At 50.2% G+C, this 12,263-nt stretch overlaps 1 protein-coding gene across 1 annotated transcript; it reads left to right on the forward strand.

Annotated features, from left to right (window-relative positions):
* Window positions 1–9,240: 9,240 nt before the first annotated feature.
* Window positions 9,241–11,551, forward strand: EV422DRAFT_569368 (uncharacterized protein; the record flags this gene model as incomplete). The annotated part of the gene is made up of 8 exons (XM_053072762.1): window positions 9,241–9,424; window positions 9,491–9,630; window positions 9,716–9,746; window positions 9,809–10,612; window positions 10,677–10,755; window positions 10,828–10,960; window positions 11,028–11,156; window positions 11,210–11,551. The coding sequence occupies 8 exons, from the start codon at window positions 9,241–9,243 to the stop codon at window positions 11,549–11,551; spliced, it is 1,842 nt and encodes a 613-aa protein (XP_052923644.1).
* Window positions 11,552–12,263: the final 712 nt, after the last annotated feature.

A 12,263-nucleotide genomic window follows, 5' to 3' on the forward strand; every position in this document is an offset into this window, starting at 1 on the left:
GATTGGTGAAATGAGAGGAGAGAGGGGGAGTGGCATGGACATTGACATTGACACTGACATTGACACTGACATTGACATTGACATTGGCGTTTGACATTTGGCGGTTGACATTGGCGGCTGTCAGTAGGTAAGCTTATGGTATGGGCGCGTCGTCCATAACAGTACGGGGACATGCCTGTAGAGGTCTGGGGCATCCTGTTGTAGTTGTACTCGAGGAGGGGAAGCATCTCGCGCCAGTTCGAGCCGGTGTAGTTCAGGTAGGGGGCCATCATCTTCTTGATTGTCTTGATGACGTTCTCCGTCTTGCCGTTGGTCTGTTGGTGTCGTGCCGACGAGAGTTTCTGCTCTACGCCGGCGCACTTCAGGAGGTGCTTCCAAAAGCCGCCGGTACATTTGGTGTCCTGATCACTGATGATCGTGTGGGGCATGCCCGTGATGCGGAAGGCCTGGTCGAAGAACAGCTGGGCGAGTTCCTTTGCCGTCGCCTTGGCGTGGGTCTCAAGGAGGATTACGCGGCTGGATAAGTAGTCCACCAGGATGAGGACGACTCCCTTGTCCATGACGGACTCGTCTTCCACTTCCCCCCCCTTAGAGTTCGTCGTGGGGAAGTAGATGTCCAAGCCGACGCAACGCCAGCGAAGTTGATCACGATCACCCGTACACCCGTCTCTACAAGGACATCGTTGTTGTAGCCGACAGGCAAACGGATGAGATTGCATTTGCGGCAAGGTTTCATCCGTTTGCGGATATGTCAGCGGATGACAGGACCCGCTTTGAGGAGATTGCGCTCCACCTGGACCACCAGCGTCAGTTAGCTTACCCCGTGACGATAAACGGTGCGCAGACGTCTGGTACCATGATCGGTGTTGGCTGGCGTGCGGGTACAGATCGTAGAAAAAGCATGGGGATCTACCAACCACGAAAGAAGGATTCCATCAGCGTGGAGAAGTGGCGCGCTTTACAAGCTGAGTTGCCAAAGATCGAGGTGCATTACATTCACTTTCTCAATAAGCTTTCGCCTTACCTCTTGTCTTGCATCAAAAAGCGGGCAAAGGAACTACGCGTCCCAAGCATTTCACAAGCGGAATTCGGCAACCTCGTTGCAGACGACTCCTTCGCCAGCAACATCACCGCCACATGGGATGATTTTGTCAATAAATTCCACCGTGATAACGATAAATCGAAATTCACATACGGAATCTGGTTCCCAGTATCGGACAAGACGGGCAAGCTGAAGAGCAAGGCGGATGGATTCGCCTGTCATGGTGAAGTCTTTGTGAATGCGGACTACCGTGTGTATGTGGATTTGATGCGTGCGACAGCGTAGTCGAGATCGTTTGGCGAGGGCCTGAGGATGCACATGCAACCACATCATCAGTCAGAGGCCCAGACTCGAATCACCTTGGGACCTCCGTGCAAATCAATGAGAAGCTGGCAAAACGAGTCGAGCGGTTGTTGCAGTCACGGGAAGAGGAGGGCATCAAGGCCGCGGCGGGACGCATCCGTGGGGTTGCAGAGACTTTAGAACGATCGCGAGGACCCCTTCTGATTTGCATCTAGTACCATAAACTCTACATATATACAGTATGTGTGTTTTTTTTCGTACGCCGGTCGGACATTTTACAGCAAGATCCGCCCCCCCCCCCCCCCCCCCCCCGGGTAGCTTGTCAAATACGGCGCCTACACAGAGAATGGACGGGGCACGGTGCCCGGGCACGTTCTGGTTTGACGTGCGGGGGACGAATTTCTCCCCAAAATCCATTGAGGGCTGACTAGTACAGCGTGGGGCGAAAATCGTTCCCCCGACGGCGTGGCGGAGAATAGACGGAAGCAAAGCCCGTTAGGGTTGGCCTTACAGCCTTCACGCTCGGCCTAACGCCCTTCACGCTCGGCCTTACTGTACATACGCCCTTCACGTTCGGCCTTACGCCCACGCTGGGGCTTACTGTACGCCCTTCACGCTCGGCCTTACTGTACATACGCCGTTCACGTTCGGCCTTACGCCCACGCTCGGGCTTACTGTACGCCCTTCACGCTCGGCCTTACGCCCACGCTCGGCCTTACAGCCTTCACGCTCTTACTGTAGAGCCTTCACGCTCGGCCTTACGCCCACGCTCGGCCTTACAGCCTTCACGCTCGGCCTTACAGCTTCACGCTCTCAGCGCCATGGTTTGCCATTTAGGTAGGCACTACTACCCCAGCATTCATTTCCCACAAATACTCATCATCCAAAAAACGAATCATGGCTCGAGTCCTGCAACATAGGGCACTCAACTCTCCTGTTCCGCTTATGCAGATACCGATAGACGTACAGTACATGTGCAGTATTCGTGTTCAAACCGGAGATGAGATATGGTGGGTGATCACTGAGGAGGCTTTGCGACAAACCGGAGATGGAGCGGGAACAGAGGAGTGATGGTGGAGGAGAGGAGAGGTAGCTGGCAGGTCGTGCCGGGACTCCAGGACTCCCCACTTGCAGAACACTCCCACTCGCACATGCTCACTCGCACATGCTCACGCACATCCTCACGCTTTCATGGCTCTTGTTTTACAGACTGAGCGACGAAACAAATCTGAAGGGGAGGGGAAACAGACAAAGCGGGCGACAGCGGTACACGGATTCAGTCGTTTTAATACACTTCTGAAGCAAGATGGAGTCAGAATCATCCCACGCTTCAATCTCAACGTCGAATCCGCAGAGGAATATGCCACAACAATTGCGCACCCCGACACAAGCCGTATCCGGTGGGTAAACGCCCGGAAAAAACATCTAGATGACCAGCTCGGAGCGGGAGAGAAGGAGGCAATCGAAGGGATACCATTGTCGCCAACTCCTCCAACTCCGGGCAATGCGGCCAATGCCCTTGACGCGTTATTGAGTGCCGCGAAACGTCTGCTCACCTATGTAACGTCAGAGGAAACGTAGACGATATTGGGCCCTTCTGAGAGGGCTGAGAGCAGTGTATTGTAGTGAAGAAAAAAGTAAGAAGCTCTTCACAGCGGCCGCTCGACTGACAGCTTTATATATGGGCTGCCAGTGGGGCTTGCGTGGCTTCAGTGAGGCTGGGCGCCTTATGTAATGTATCGCTGAGAACTCGGGTGGCCAGCCCTGGTCTCGAATCAAGTAGAAGTAAAGGGATATAATATGGAATACAAGTGAAGATGAGATATCCCCGACACCTCCCTCACATCCTGAGGAGGGCGCCGAATAAATAAGAGGTGAACTACGAGGGATATGTGAAGAAAGGGAGAGCTCATGTTCATTTTAAAGTGTTGATGCACTTGTTCATTTTATAGTGTTGACGCACTGTGTTGATGCGTGTGTTTGAGGCAAAGGCGTCCCTAAGCCGACGTCGTGTGTTATGTGTGTATATAAGGTCGGTTCTTGCGTCGCCGCGCGTGATGTGATGTAGTTTACGTCGCTATTGTCAGCGGTGTGATTGATAGTGAGCGGTTCTTGCAACGTCGCGCGTGTGATGTGATATGAGATGCTCTATGCTGCTCGTCTCCGTATCCACAAAGATTGTGGATGAGCTTTTCGCCATCGTTTATAAACAGGCGTGTAGCGAAGTGCGGATTCGGGTTCCCAAGTATGGTCAGGATAACCGAGCCATTTGACTAGAAGATTTGGTACGGCGCGTCGCTCGTCGATGATATCTTCTACAACCCATTCAGGTTCTCCGCGTTCTTTGATTGATGGAGGAGGTTGTGGAACTGCACGTTGCGGATATTGCTCTTCGCGATGTGCTCGTAAAATATCGACGTGAAAGACAGGCCAGATGCCGCTGATCTTCGATGGTGATAGATCGAGTTCGTAGGTATCAGGATGTGCTGCCAGTGCGATGATTTTGAATGGTCCGATCCACATAGCTGAGTATCAAAGTCCTCTTCGAGCGTCTCCTTCTAGGTTGATTCCTTGTCGATTTAGATCGACGAGGTCGCCAATTTTGTATGCGATTGGTGTTCGACCTTTGTCATGTTGATGTGCGAATTGATCTTCCGATCTCTGAAGGTTTTCCCGTACGATACGGGCGATGTCTTCCTGCCCTTTCTTGAAGAGTTCGATTTTGTTTCGATCTACAGCTCGAAGTTTGAGTCCTTGTCCTTCGAGTGTTGGATTCCAACCCAGAAGGGTTGGAGAGCGTCCGAGATCTACTTCGAATGGCGATAAACCTTCATATTCCTCCCTCGGAGCGGCATTGTATGCAACTTAGATTAAAGGCAATAGTTTCTTCCAATTGCTTTTGTTGTAGTTGAGGTATTGCTTCCAAATCCTTTTCAGGGTTTGGATGGCTCGCTCAACTTTGCCGTCGGTTTGTTGATGACGACCAGTAGCGAATTTGTGTTTTACACCGAGGAGAATATCAAATGCAAGGAAGAAGTCAGAAAGTGCGCGAGGTTCGCGATCCGTAACGAAGACTTTTGGCGTACCGACATGTTTCCAAACATGATCTAGAACGACTTGGGCTAGTTCGCGTCCAGTAATTGTCTTCTTGATCGGTGTCAGGATCACACGTCCGGAAAGGTAATCGATGCAGACGAGACAAGAGTTTGTTTCATCTACTTTGAAAATGTCGAATCCGATCGTGTGACATCTTCCAAAACGTATAGGAAGAGGTCGAAGAAATCCATATCGACAATGACCAGGTTTGAAGTGTCGACAGGATTTGCAAGTTCCAACGTATTTGATAACGTCGGAGCGTACGGTAGGCCAGTAATAGTCCGTAAGAATTCTCGCGAGAGTCTTCTTAACGCCGAGATGTCCTCCGGTGGCAAGTTCGTCATGGAATTTCCGCAAAATCTTTGGGCAAATGTTCTCAGGAACGTATAGACGTCCTTTGTGTTGTACTAATCCATTTTCAAACGTATAACGGAGTTCTTTCAAAGTTTTCTCGTGTTGAGGTTTTCGAGAAATTTCATCGAGATAATCCGAATATGGATCTTCGCATAGCGCTTTTTTCCATTCTTCTTCTGAGCAGGTAGGTGAGTTTTGTGGATCGTCTGTCCTAGCATTGGAGGAAGGTTCATTGACAAGCATGTTGCTGATCTGCGTATGCATGTCGAGGCGTCGTTGACAATCTACACACCGAGGCGCATAGATTGGATTGCGGGAGAGCATGTGAGCGATATGATCCCATTGTCCAGGATGTCGAAATCATACTCTTGTAGCTTCTCCACCCAATTAGCTTGTCTTCTGCTCAAATGGGGTTGCGTTTGGATGAATTCGAGTCCCTTGTGATCGCTAAAACATCGGAAGTAACAACCATTAAGATATGGTTGATTGGCGACCAACATCTTGACAAGAGCTAAGAGCTCCTGTTCGTGCGTAGGATATCGAGTTTTTGCGTCCTTCATCTTTCTAGAAAAGAAGACCACAGGCCGGAGCCGAGGTAACTTCTTCCATTGTCCGACAAGAGTAGGCAGATTCGTAGGGATCGTTTCATTGCCAGAAGGTTGTCCAATCCAGCCAGCGATAGCGTAGCCTGATGAGTCGGTACAGACATAAATCGGCTTGGTTTCATCGATTGTTGCTAGGGTAGGCGCAATGATCAACGCTTCTTTCAACTTTTGAAATGCCTCTTGTTGCTCAGGACCCCATCGAAATTTGACTTTCGAAGATTGAATACTTGATAGGGGCAGAGCGATGTCCGAATAACCTTGTACGAAGTTGAGGAAGTAGTTCGTGAACCCGAGAAAGCTTTGAACTCCTTTTGTTGATTTTGGAGTAGCCCAATCCTTAATAGCTTGGATTTTCGAGGGCGCGATGCAAACACCATGTCTTCACAATATGTCCACACCATTCGAGTTCTTCTTTAGCCCATATGCACTTTGAAGGCTTGATGAAAAGGGCGTGTTCTTCAAGTTTCTTCAGGATACAATCGACATGTTCCCGATGATCGGCTAAGGTCTTGGAGAAAATGAAAATGTCGTCCAGGTAGGTAGCAAGGAAATCGTCGTAATCTTTATGGAAGATCTTATTCATAGGACGTTGAAATGCAGCAGGTGCGTTGGTAAGTCTGAACGGCATGACCAAATACTCGAAATGTCCGAAGCGAGTTCGTATTGCCGTTTTTTCTCGATCTTGTTTTCGTATAAGAGGACAATGGTATGCTTCTCGAATATCGATAAGCGTAAACCATTTACAACCTTGAATGCGATCCCTCATCTCACGGATATTGGGTAAAGGAGTGCAATCTTTCTTGGTGACAGCGTTGAGACCTCGGTAGTCCCAACAGATGCGTAATCCCCCATCTTTCTTTTTCGCAAAGACGACACTAGCTCCCCAGGGACTTGAGGAGTGTTGTATCCATCGTTTTTCGAGCATCGAACTGATTTGTTTCTTATGTTCAGCGAGTTCTTCTTTGTTCATGTGCCGAAGAGGTTGCCAAACGGGGTCAGCACCTTCAGTGAGTTCGATCTTGAACTTATCTTCTCGCGATCAGGGGGTAAACCTTTCGGTTCCTTGAAGAGCGTATTGACGTATTTATTTAGGATATCTTTAAGATGTCCTGGATTTCCTTTAAGCTCTTGAGGAGCGTCCAGTATTTCGTTAAGAGCGAGGCGACAGACCGTGTCTTTTTCAAACTTGTTCCGTCGCCAAGCCTTATCGAATCGCTTAGAAGTCATTTCTGTGACTTGAGGATTGCGAAGGGCATTGGCTTGAGCGAATCAAGAAACATAATGAGGTGCAGCTTGTAGAGGACGTGTATCCACAGGTTTAATGATCCGAACAGGTCGAACAGGTCTTTTATCGTAGACCGGATCTTGTTGTACATCGAAGTAAGGGTTGTTGTGTTTCGGGATATATTCGACATCTTCCCAGTTTCTTGAAGTTCTTTTGCATTTGATGGTGACAGACTGCGGTGCGTTTGGTATAGGGCCATGATTGGTCCAGCAAAGGATAGGTAAGGTACTCATCGAGAATTGTTCAGCGTAATTAAAGAAACGTCAAAAAGGCGTTCCAATAATAGCGTCGTAAGCCAGATTACTGACTAGCCAGGAGAGTTGTCCAACTAAGAAAAGCGACTGAGATTCAAGATCCCATAGATCTAACTTTTCCGAAACGACCGTGTTGAGAATCATGTAGGATTCTTTGTCGGCCAGCCATATCTGCTTTGGTTCAATACCTTTCTTGGAAAATTTGTGCTTTTCGACGAATGTCTTGTCAAGAAATAACCCAGTTGCGCTGCTATCGAAAAGAACACAAGCAAACTTGTTTCCGATGCGACAATGAGAGACCCAGAGTCCAGCAGACAGTGGTTCGAAGGCAGGTTTGTCGGTAGGATCGTATGTTGTAGGCCGAGCAGAGCTACCGAGGGGCTCTATCGACCTTGGAAAAAACTCAAAGATTGATTTGTAGTAGTATTCGTAGTATTCGCAGAGTTGACGGCGTCATCGAGAATTTCCGTAATGCGTGACCCAGCATCAACCTGCTTGGCTGAACCTTGTTGTTGATTAGGTTGGCGACTGCGCTGCGGAGTCTGAGCGCCACGACCGCGCTGTCGAAAACCACCGCGTCGGTTCTGGGTTTGCGAGCCTTGCTGTTGATTTTCAGGATTTGACCAGCATTCAACTCTCCAATGTCCCATTTTGTTACAAAGGGGACAAGGAGTTGTTGGACGCTGACGAGGAACGTGAGTAGTTTGCCATTGTCCACGTCGACGAAAGGGTTGTCGACATTGGTAGGGAACTTGACCTGCAGTGAGACGGCTCACTCCAGGGGGATAGTATGACGTACCGAGGGCATTGAGCCCAAAGGTCATATCATCTAAGTCTTGCTCGAATTCCGTAATTTGAGGATTGGTGTAAGGGGCGAATCGTCCGCCACAACCACCGCCACGACTACCTCGACCGCGGCTGGCTCCATGGCCTCCACAAGCACTCGATGCCGAGGCAATTGGACGAGGCGTATTGGCTTGGTTGCCATCAGTGAACCCGTGAGCCACATGAGCACGACGAGCTGCAGTGATAGCTTGATCGAGAGTGATAGCGGTGTTGATATTGGTAGTGCCCGAGACTTCGAAGTTCGTCACGGCTTCAGCAAGATAATGACCGATTACCGTATTCTTGAGAAGACCGGCCTTGAAGTATCGAATCTGATCGATAAGGGGAATGGTGCCTTGAGTGTTATCGAGACGATGAGCGGCTTCAAGCTCATTATTGGTGTCCTGAAACTCCTTGATATATTTTTCGAGAGAGTCACCAAGCTTAAGACCGGAGAGCTTGAGCTCAATAGTATTACGCAAGTTGCGAGGATAAAAGTGAGGGACAAGAGCCGTTTCGAAAGCTGTCCAACTTGCGGGAGCGCCAGAGGTGTAAGTCGTATTGTACCACTCAAGAGCAGTACCCTTGAGATAGGTAGTGAGCGTAGGGGCATACTCTGCCATAGTAAAGGGTATGGCGTTGGCAGCTCCAGTACCGTCTGATCCAGCTTGTACAGCCGGGACAGTAAGAGACTCGAGAAAGTTGTGGTGAGACGTAACGAACTCTTCGATCTTTTTGGCAGCTTTGGCGCCATCGTATTCGACGAGCTTGTTCTTGCGAGCGTCCATAAGAAGTCTGAAACGTTCGGCTTGTTGGACATCCTGCGTAACAGCACGCTCCCAAGTAGCGAAAGCAGCTGCGACAGCCGCAACGATAGCTTGAGTTTGTTGGTCCATTCTTGCTTGTGAACGAGTGTAAGTGGGACGTCCGGTAGAGGGGCAACGTTGACAAGGAATGTCTTGGTGATGCTAGCGGTAGGTGGTGCTACCATGTAACGTCAGAGGAAATGTAGACGATATTGGGCTTTTCTGAGAGGGCTGAGAGCAGTGTATTGTAGTGAAGAAAAAAGTAAGAAGCTCTTTGCAGCGGCCGCTCGGCTGACAGCTTTATATATGCGCTGCCAGTGGGGCTTGCGTGGCTTTAGTGAGGCTTGGCGCCTTATGTAATGTATCACCGAGAGCTCGGGTGGCCAGCCCGGGTCTCGGATGAAGTAGAAGTAAAGAGATATAATATGAAATACAAGTGGAGATGAGATATCCCCGACACTGAGAGCAGTGTATTGTAGTGAAGAAAAAAGTAAGAAGCTCTTCGCAGCGCCCGCTTGACTGACAGCCTTATATATGGGCTCTCAGTGGGGCTTGCGTGGCTTCAGTGAGGCTGGGCGCCTTATGTAATGTATCACCGAGAACCCGGGTGGCCAGCCCGGGTCTTGGATCAAGTAGAAGTAAAGAGATATAATATGAAATACAAGTGAAGATGAGTTACCTGACAACCTACGCCGACCCCAGTAACGAATTCGGGTTGTCTACCTTTGCTCACACTACGGCGCGCGCAACAGCAACAGGGACGTCTCCGATGCTGTCTGCGATGCTTAGTGACGGGTCGGGTAATGCTGATAATGTTTATCAGCGGATCGAGACCCATTTTGGCACACTTGCACGTAAGTTACAAATGGTTCAGTTGCCTTTGTCCTCATGTAGCCGGCCACTAATGTGTGGTATTATAGAAACATGCCCCAAACGCCGCATGTACTTTACCTCCAGGGAGGATGTCGTCGCGTTTGTCAAAGAACGCTACAATCACGCATTCATGAAGGAGTGTCACCAAACACGTTTTTGCGAGATATCGGCCTTCCATGAGGGATCCGTACTTTGCGGCGCTGGCCAAAGCAAAAATGGATTAAGGTCAGCGAGACATGTGGGGAATGTATGCCCCTTACCTGGAATTCAAGTGGCGCAAAAAGGGGCAGAAGCTGTCTCTAGGTAAGGTGACCGGACCGTGTTCCCGCATGCATTGACACAGCGCACTCATCTATGTATTATAGACAACATTTTTGCTCCGGTTCTCCCAAATGACCCTCTCTCTATGCGGCCCGGGGCGCGGATCCACCAGTTTGTTGACAAGGCTGCATGGGCACAGAACCGGGACGGAGACCACCAGCCCACACCAACACCTGGCCCAACCCACACTACCACACCCAGCGCCATCTCAAACCCCAACATTGGCTTTGCTTTCGGCGGAGTTGACGACGGCGGCGGTGGAGTTGAAACCATGGTGGACAGCGGCGGTGGAGTTGAAATCATGGCGGACAGCGGCGGTAGCAGTGGAGTTGAAATCATGGCGGACAGCGGCGGTGGCGGTGGAGTTGAAATCATGGCAGACAGCGGCGGTGGAGTTGAAATCATGGCAGACAGCGGCAGTGGAGTTGAAACCATGGCAGACAGCGGCGGCGGTGGTGGCAGCGGCGGCGGTGGAGTTGAGGGAGTTGACAAGGACCAGGCGCGACAGATGATGAAGACTACCTATGATGAAAAGCGGCTGCTAGATTTCGTTGCGCAAATGGCAGAGACCATCAACACACTCCGCACCCAGACAGATGACTTGGCAGCTCAGCTCTCTTCGGCAGCTCAGCTCTCTTTGGCAGAGCCCAACATCGAACCAGTCGAACCCGTCGAACCCGTCGCAGCCGCCACTACTGAATCTCCTACGCACGGGCGCGTCAACAATGAAGAGCTAAACCCCGACCCCTCTGCAATGAATATAGACGTTGACGGTTGGTGGAACCGGCCGCCGGCAATGTGGAAAGGCGAGCCGTGGCCAAAGGTGGATGAAAAGCAAAAATATGCCGGTGGGCCAGTGGGCTCTCGGTTGTGGCAGAAAGGAAGGAGAAGGAGACCTGAGGATACCGGCAGGGTCGTCGATCATCGAACCCGCTATCATTCGGCGGATTGTCAAAACCGATTGCTGGCTGAACGATCAAGCTGTCAACAGGTCCGTTCCCGCTTTCCCGTGCGAGTGTGTGTCATTGTTGTCACTCACTGATACTTGTCTCTGGATATATAGGTGGTGCGCGTTGTTACAAGCCAGGTCATCACGGCGCCCAACCATTTATCCGCCACTGCTAGCCGTTGGATCCACTTGGCTCCAAAGTGTCAAAATGGCACGGACATCCAATGTCCCTATTCGGCTTGTTCCGGTAAGAAAAGTTACTTAAACGTACCGTACTTAACTAAACTAACTTTCCTTTTTTGTTTTATGTTAAGCGGTCGATCAACGTTGCAGAGTACAACATACTGCTATTCCCATCAAACCCAGATAATCTGCACTGGGTCCTGTTTGCAATACTTGTCGCGGTGCCGGCGCCCAAGTCCGCAAAACCCCTGGCCCCCCTGGTTCGCCATTAACCAGACACGAAAACGTATTCCTCGTTTTATTTGACTCAAAGCCTCGCCCGAATGACGACGACTACGTTGATAAGATGGCCAATATCGGCTCCCTCTTGTGGGATTGGTACATTACGGCCACTGAAGCCCCGCTCAATCACACACCGACACCGACGGTTGACGCCCTCTTCACGCCTCGACAGACCGATGACCAGAACTGCGGTACATTTGTGTGCATGATGGCTAATGCCATTGCCCGTGGTACGGTGGGTGAGGCCTCGGAATCATGGGCCGATACGCAGACCGCCGTCAATGCCCGCCATAATATCGCTCTGAGCATCGTTTTGGCGACGTTTCTTAATGATGGGGATGCTCATCAGTATATGAATGTGACGAAGTGCTAGATCTCTGGTGACTGTAGCCGTAGTCCCTTCAACAGCATCATTGTACAGCAGTAGTCAAAATGCCGTACAAACATCCGGCACAAAATGGAGGGGCTTGCCATTGACAGTGGAATGACAGGAGGGGGTGAGGAGTTGCCGCTCTGATTCTCTGCATGATTGTTTTCGTCATTATACCAATTTTTGAAAGCGCATTATTCATGCCCGCAGAGCAAAATTCAAGCGGCGATGAACCGTCCATTAACCACCTCCGAAATTACGAACACTGTGTTTTATTACAACCTCAACAATTACGACCCTGCTTGGGAATTTTGGCTGACGGTAGGATACTGGTCTTTCCAAATAGTTGAGGTTGAATCCGGACTCGGGGACGTTTTAAACAGTCTCCCACAACCGTTTCCCCCTTCTCAGGACTTATCTGCGCAACGTTATAATATTAAAATGGTAAGGATCATCCGAGTCCCTCCAAATCGACAGGATGCTGACGATATAAACAGTCAAACACAATACGAGGCGCACCGAAATATGTGCCGTCTACAGCCCCAATCCGAGGGAGCAGCATTATCGCTAGTGTTACGAGGACATCAGCGGCAGCAGGATCAGGTGTGAATGGGCCCTTGCGCTTCAGGACAGAACAAGGACGATCATGTCATGGCTTAGTGTCGGTCATCTCTTTTCCAACATGTAGCTCAAATATCGCTGGTACAACCAGGTG

This window comes from Fimicolochytrium jonesii (genome assembly GCF_025526975.1).
Source record: "Fimicolochytrium jonesii strain JEL569 chromosome Unknown EV422scaffold_20, whole genome shotgun sequence".
Taxonomy (NCBI): domain Eukaryota; kingdom Fungi; phylum Chytridiomycota; class Chytridiomycetes; order Spizellomycetales; family Powellomycetaceae; genus Fimicolochytrium; species Fimicolochytrium jonesii.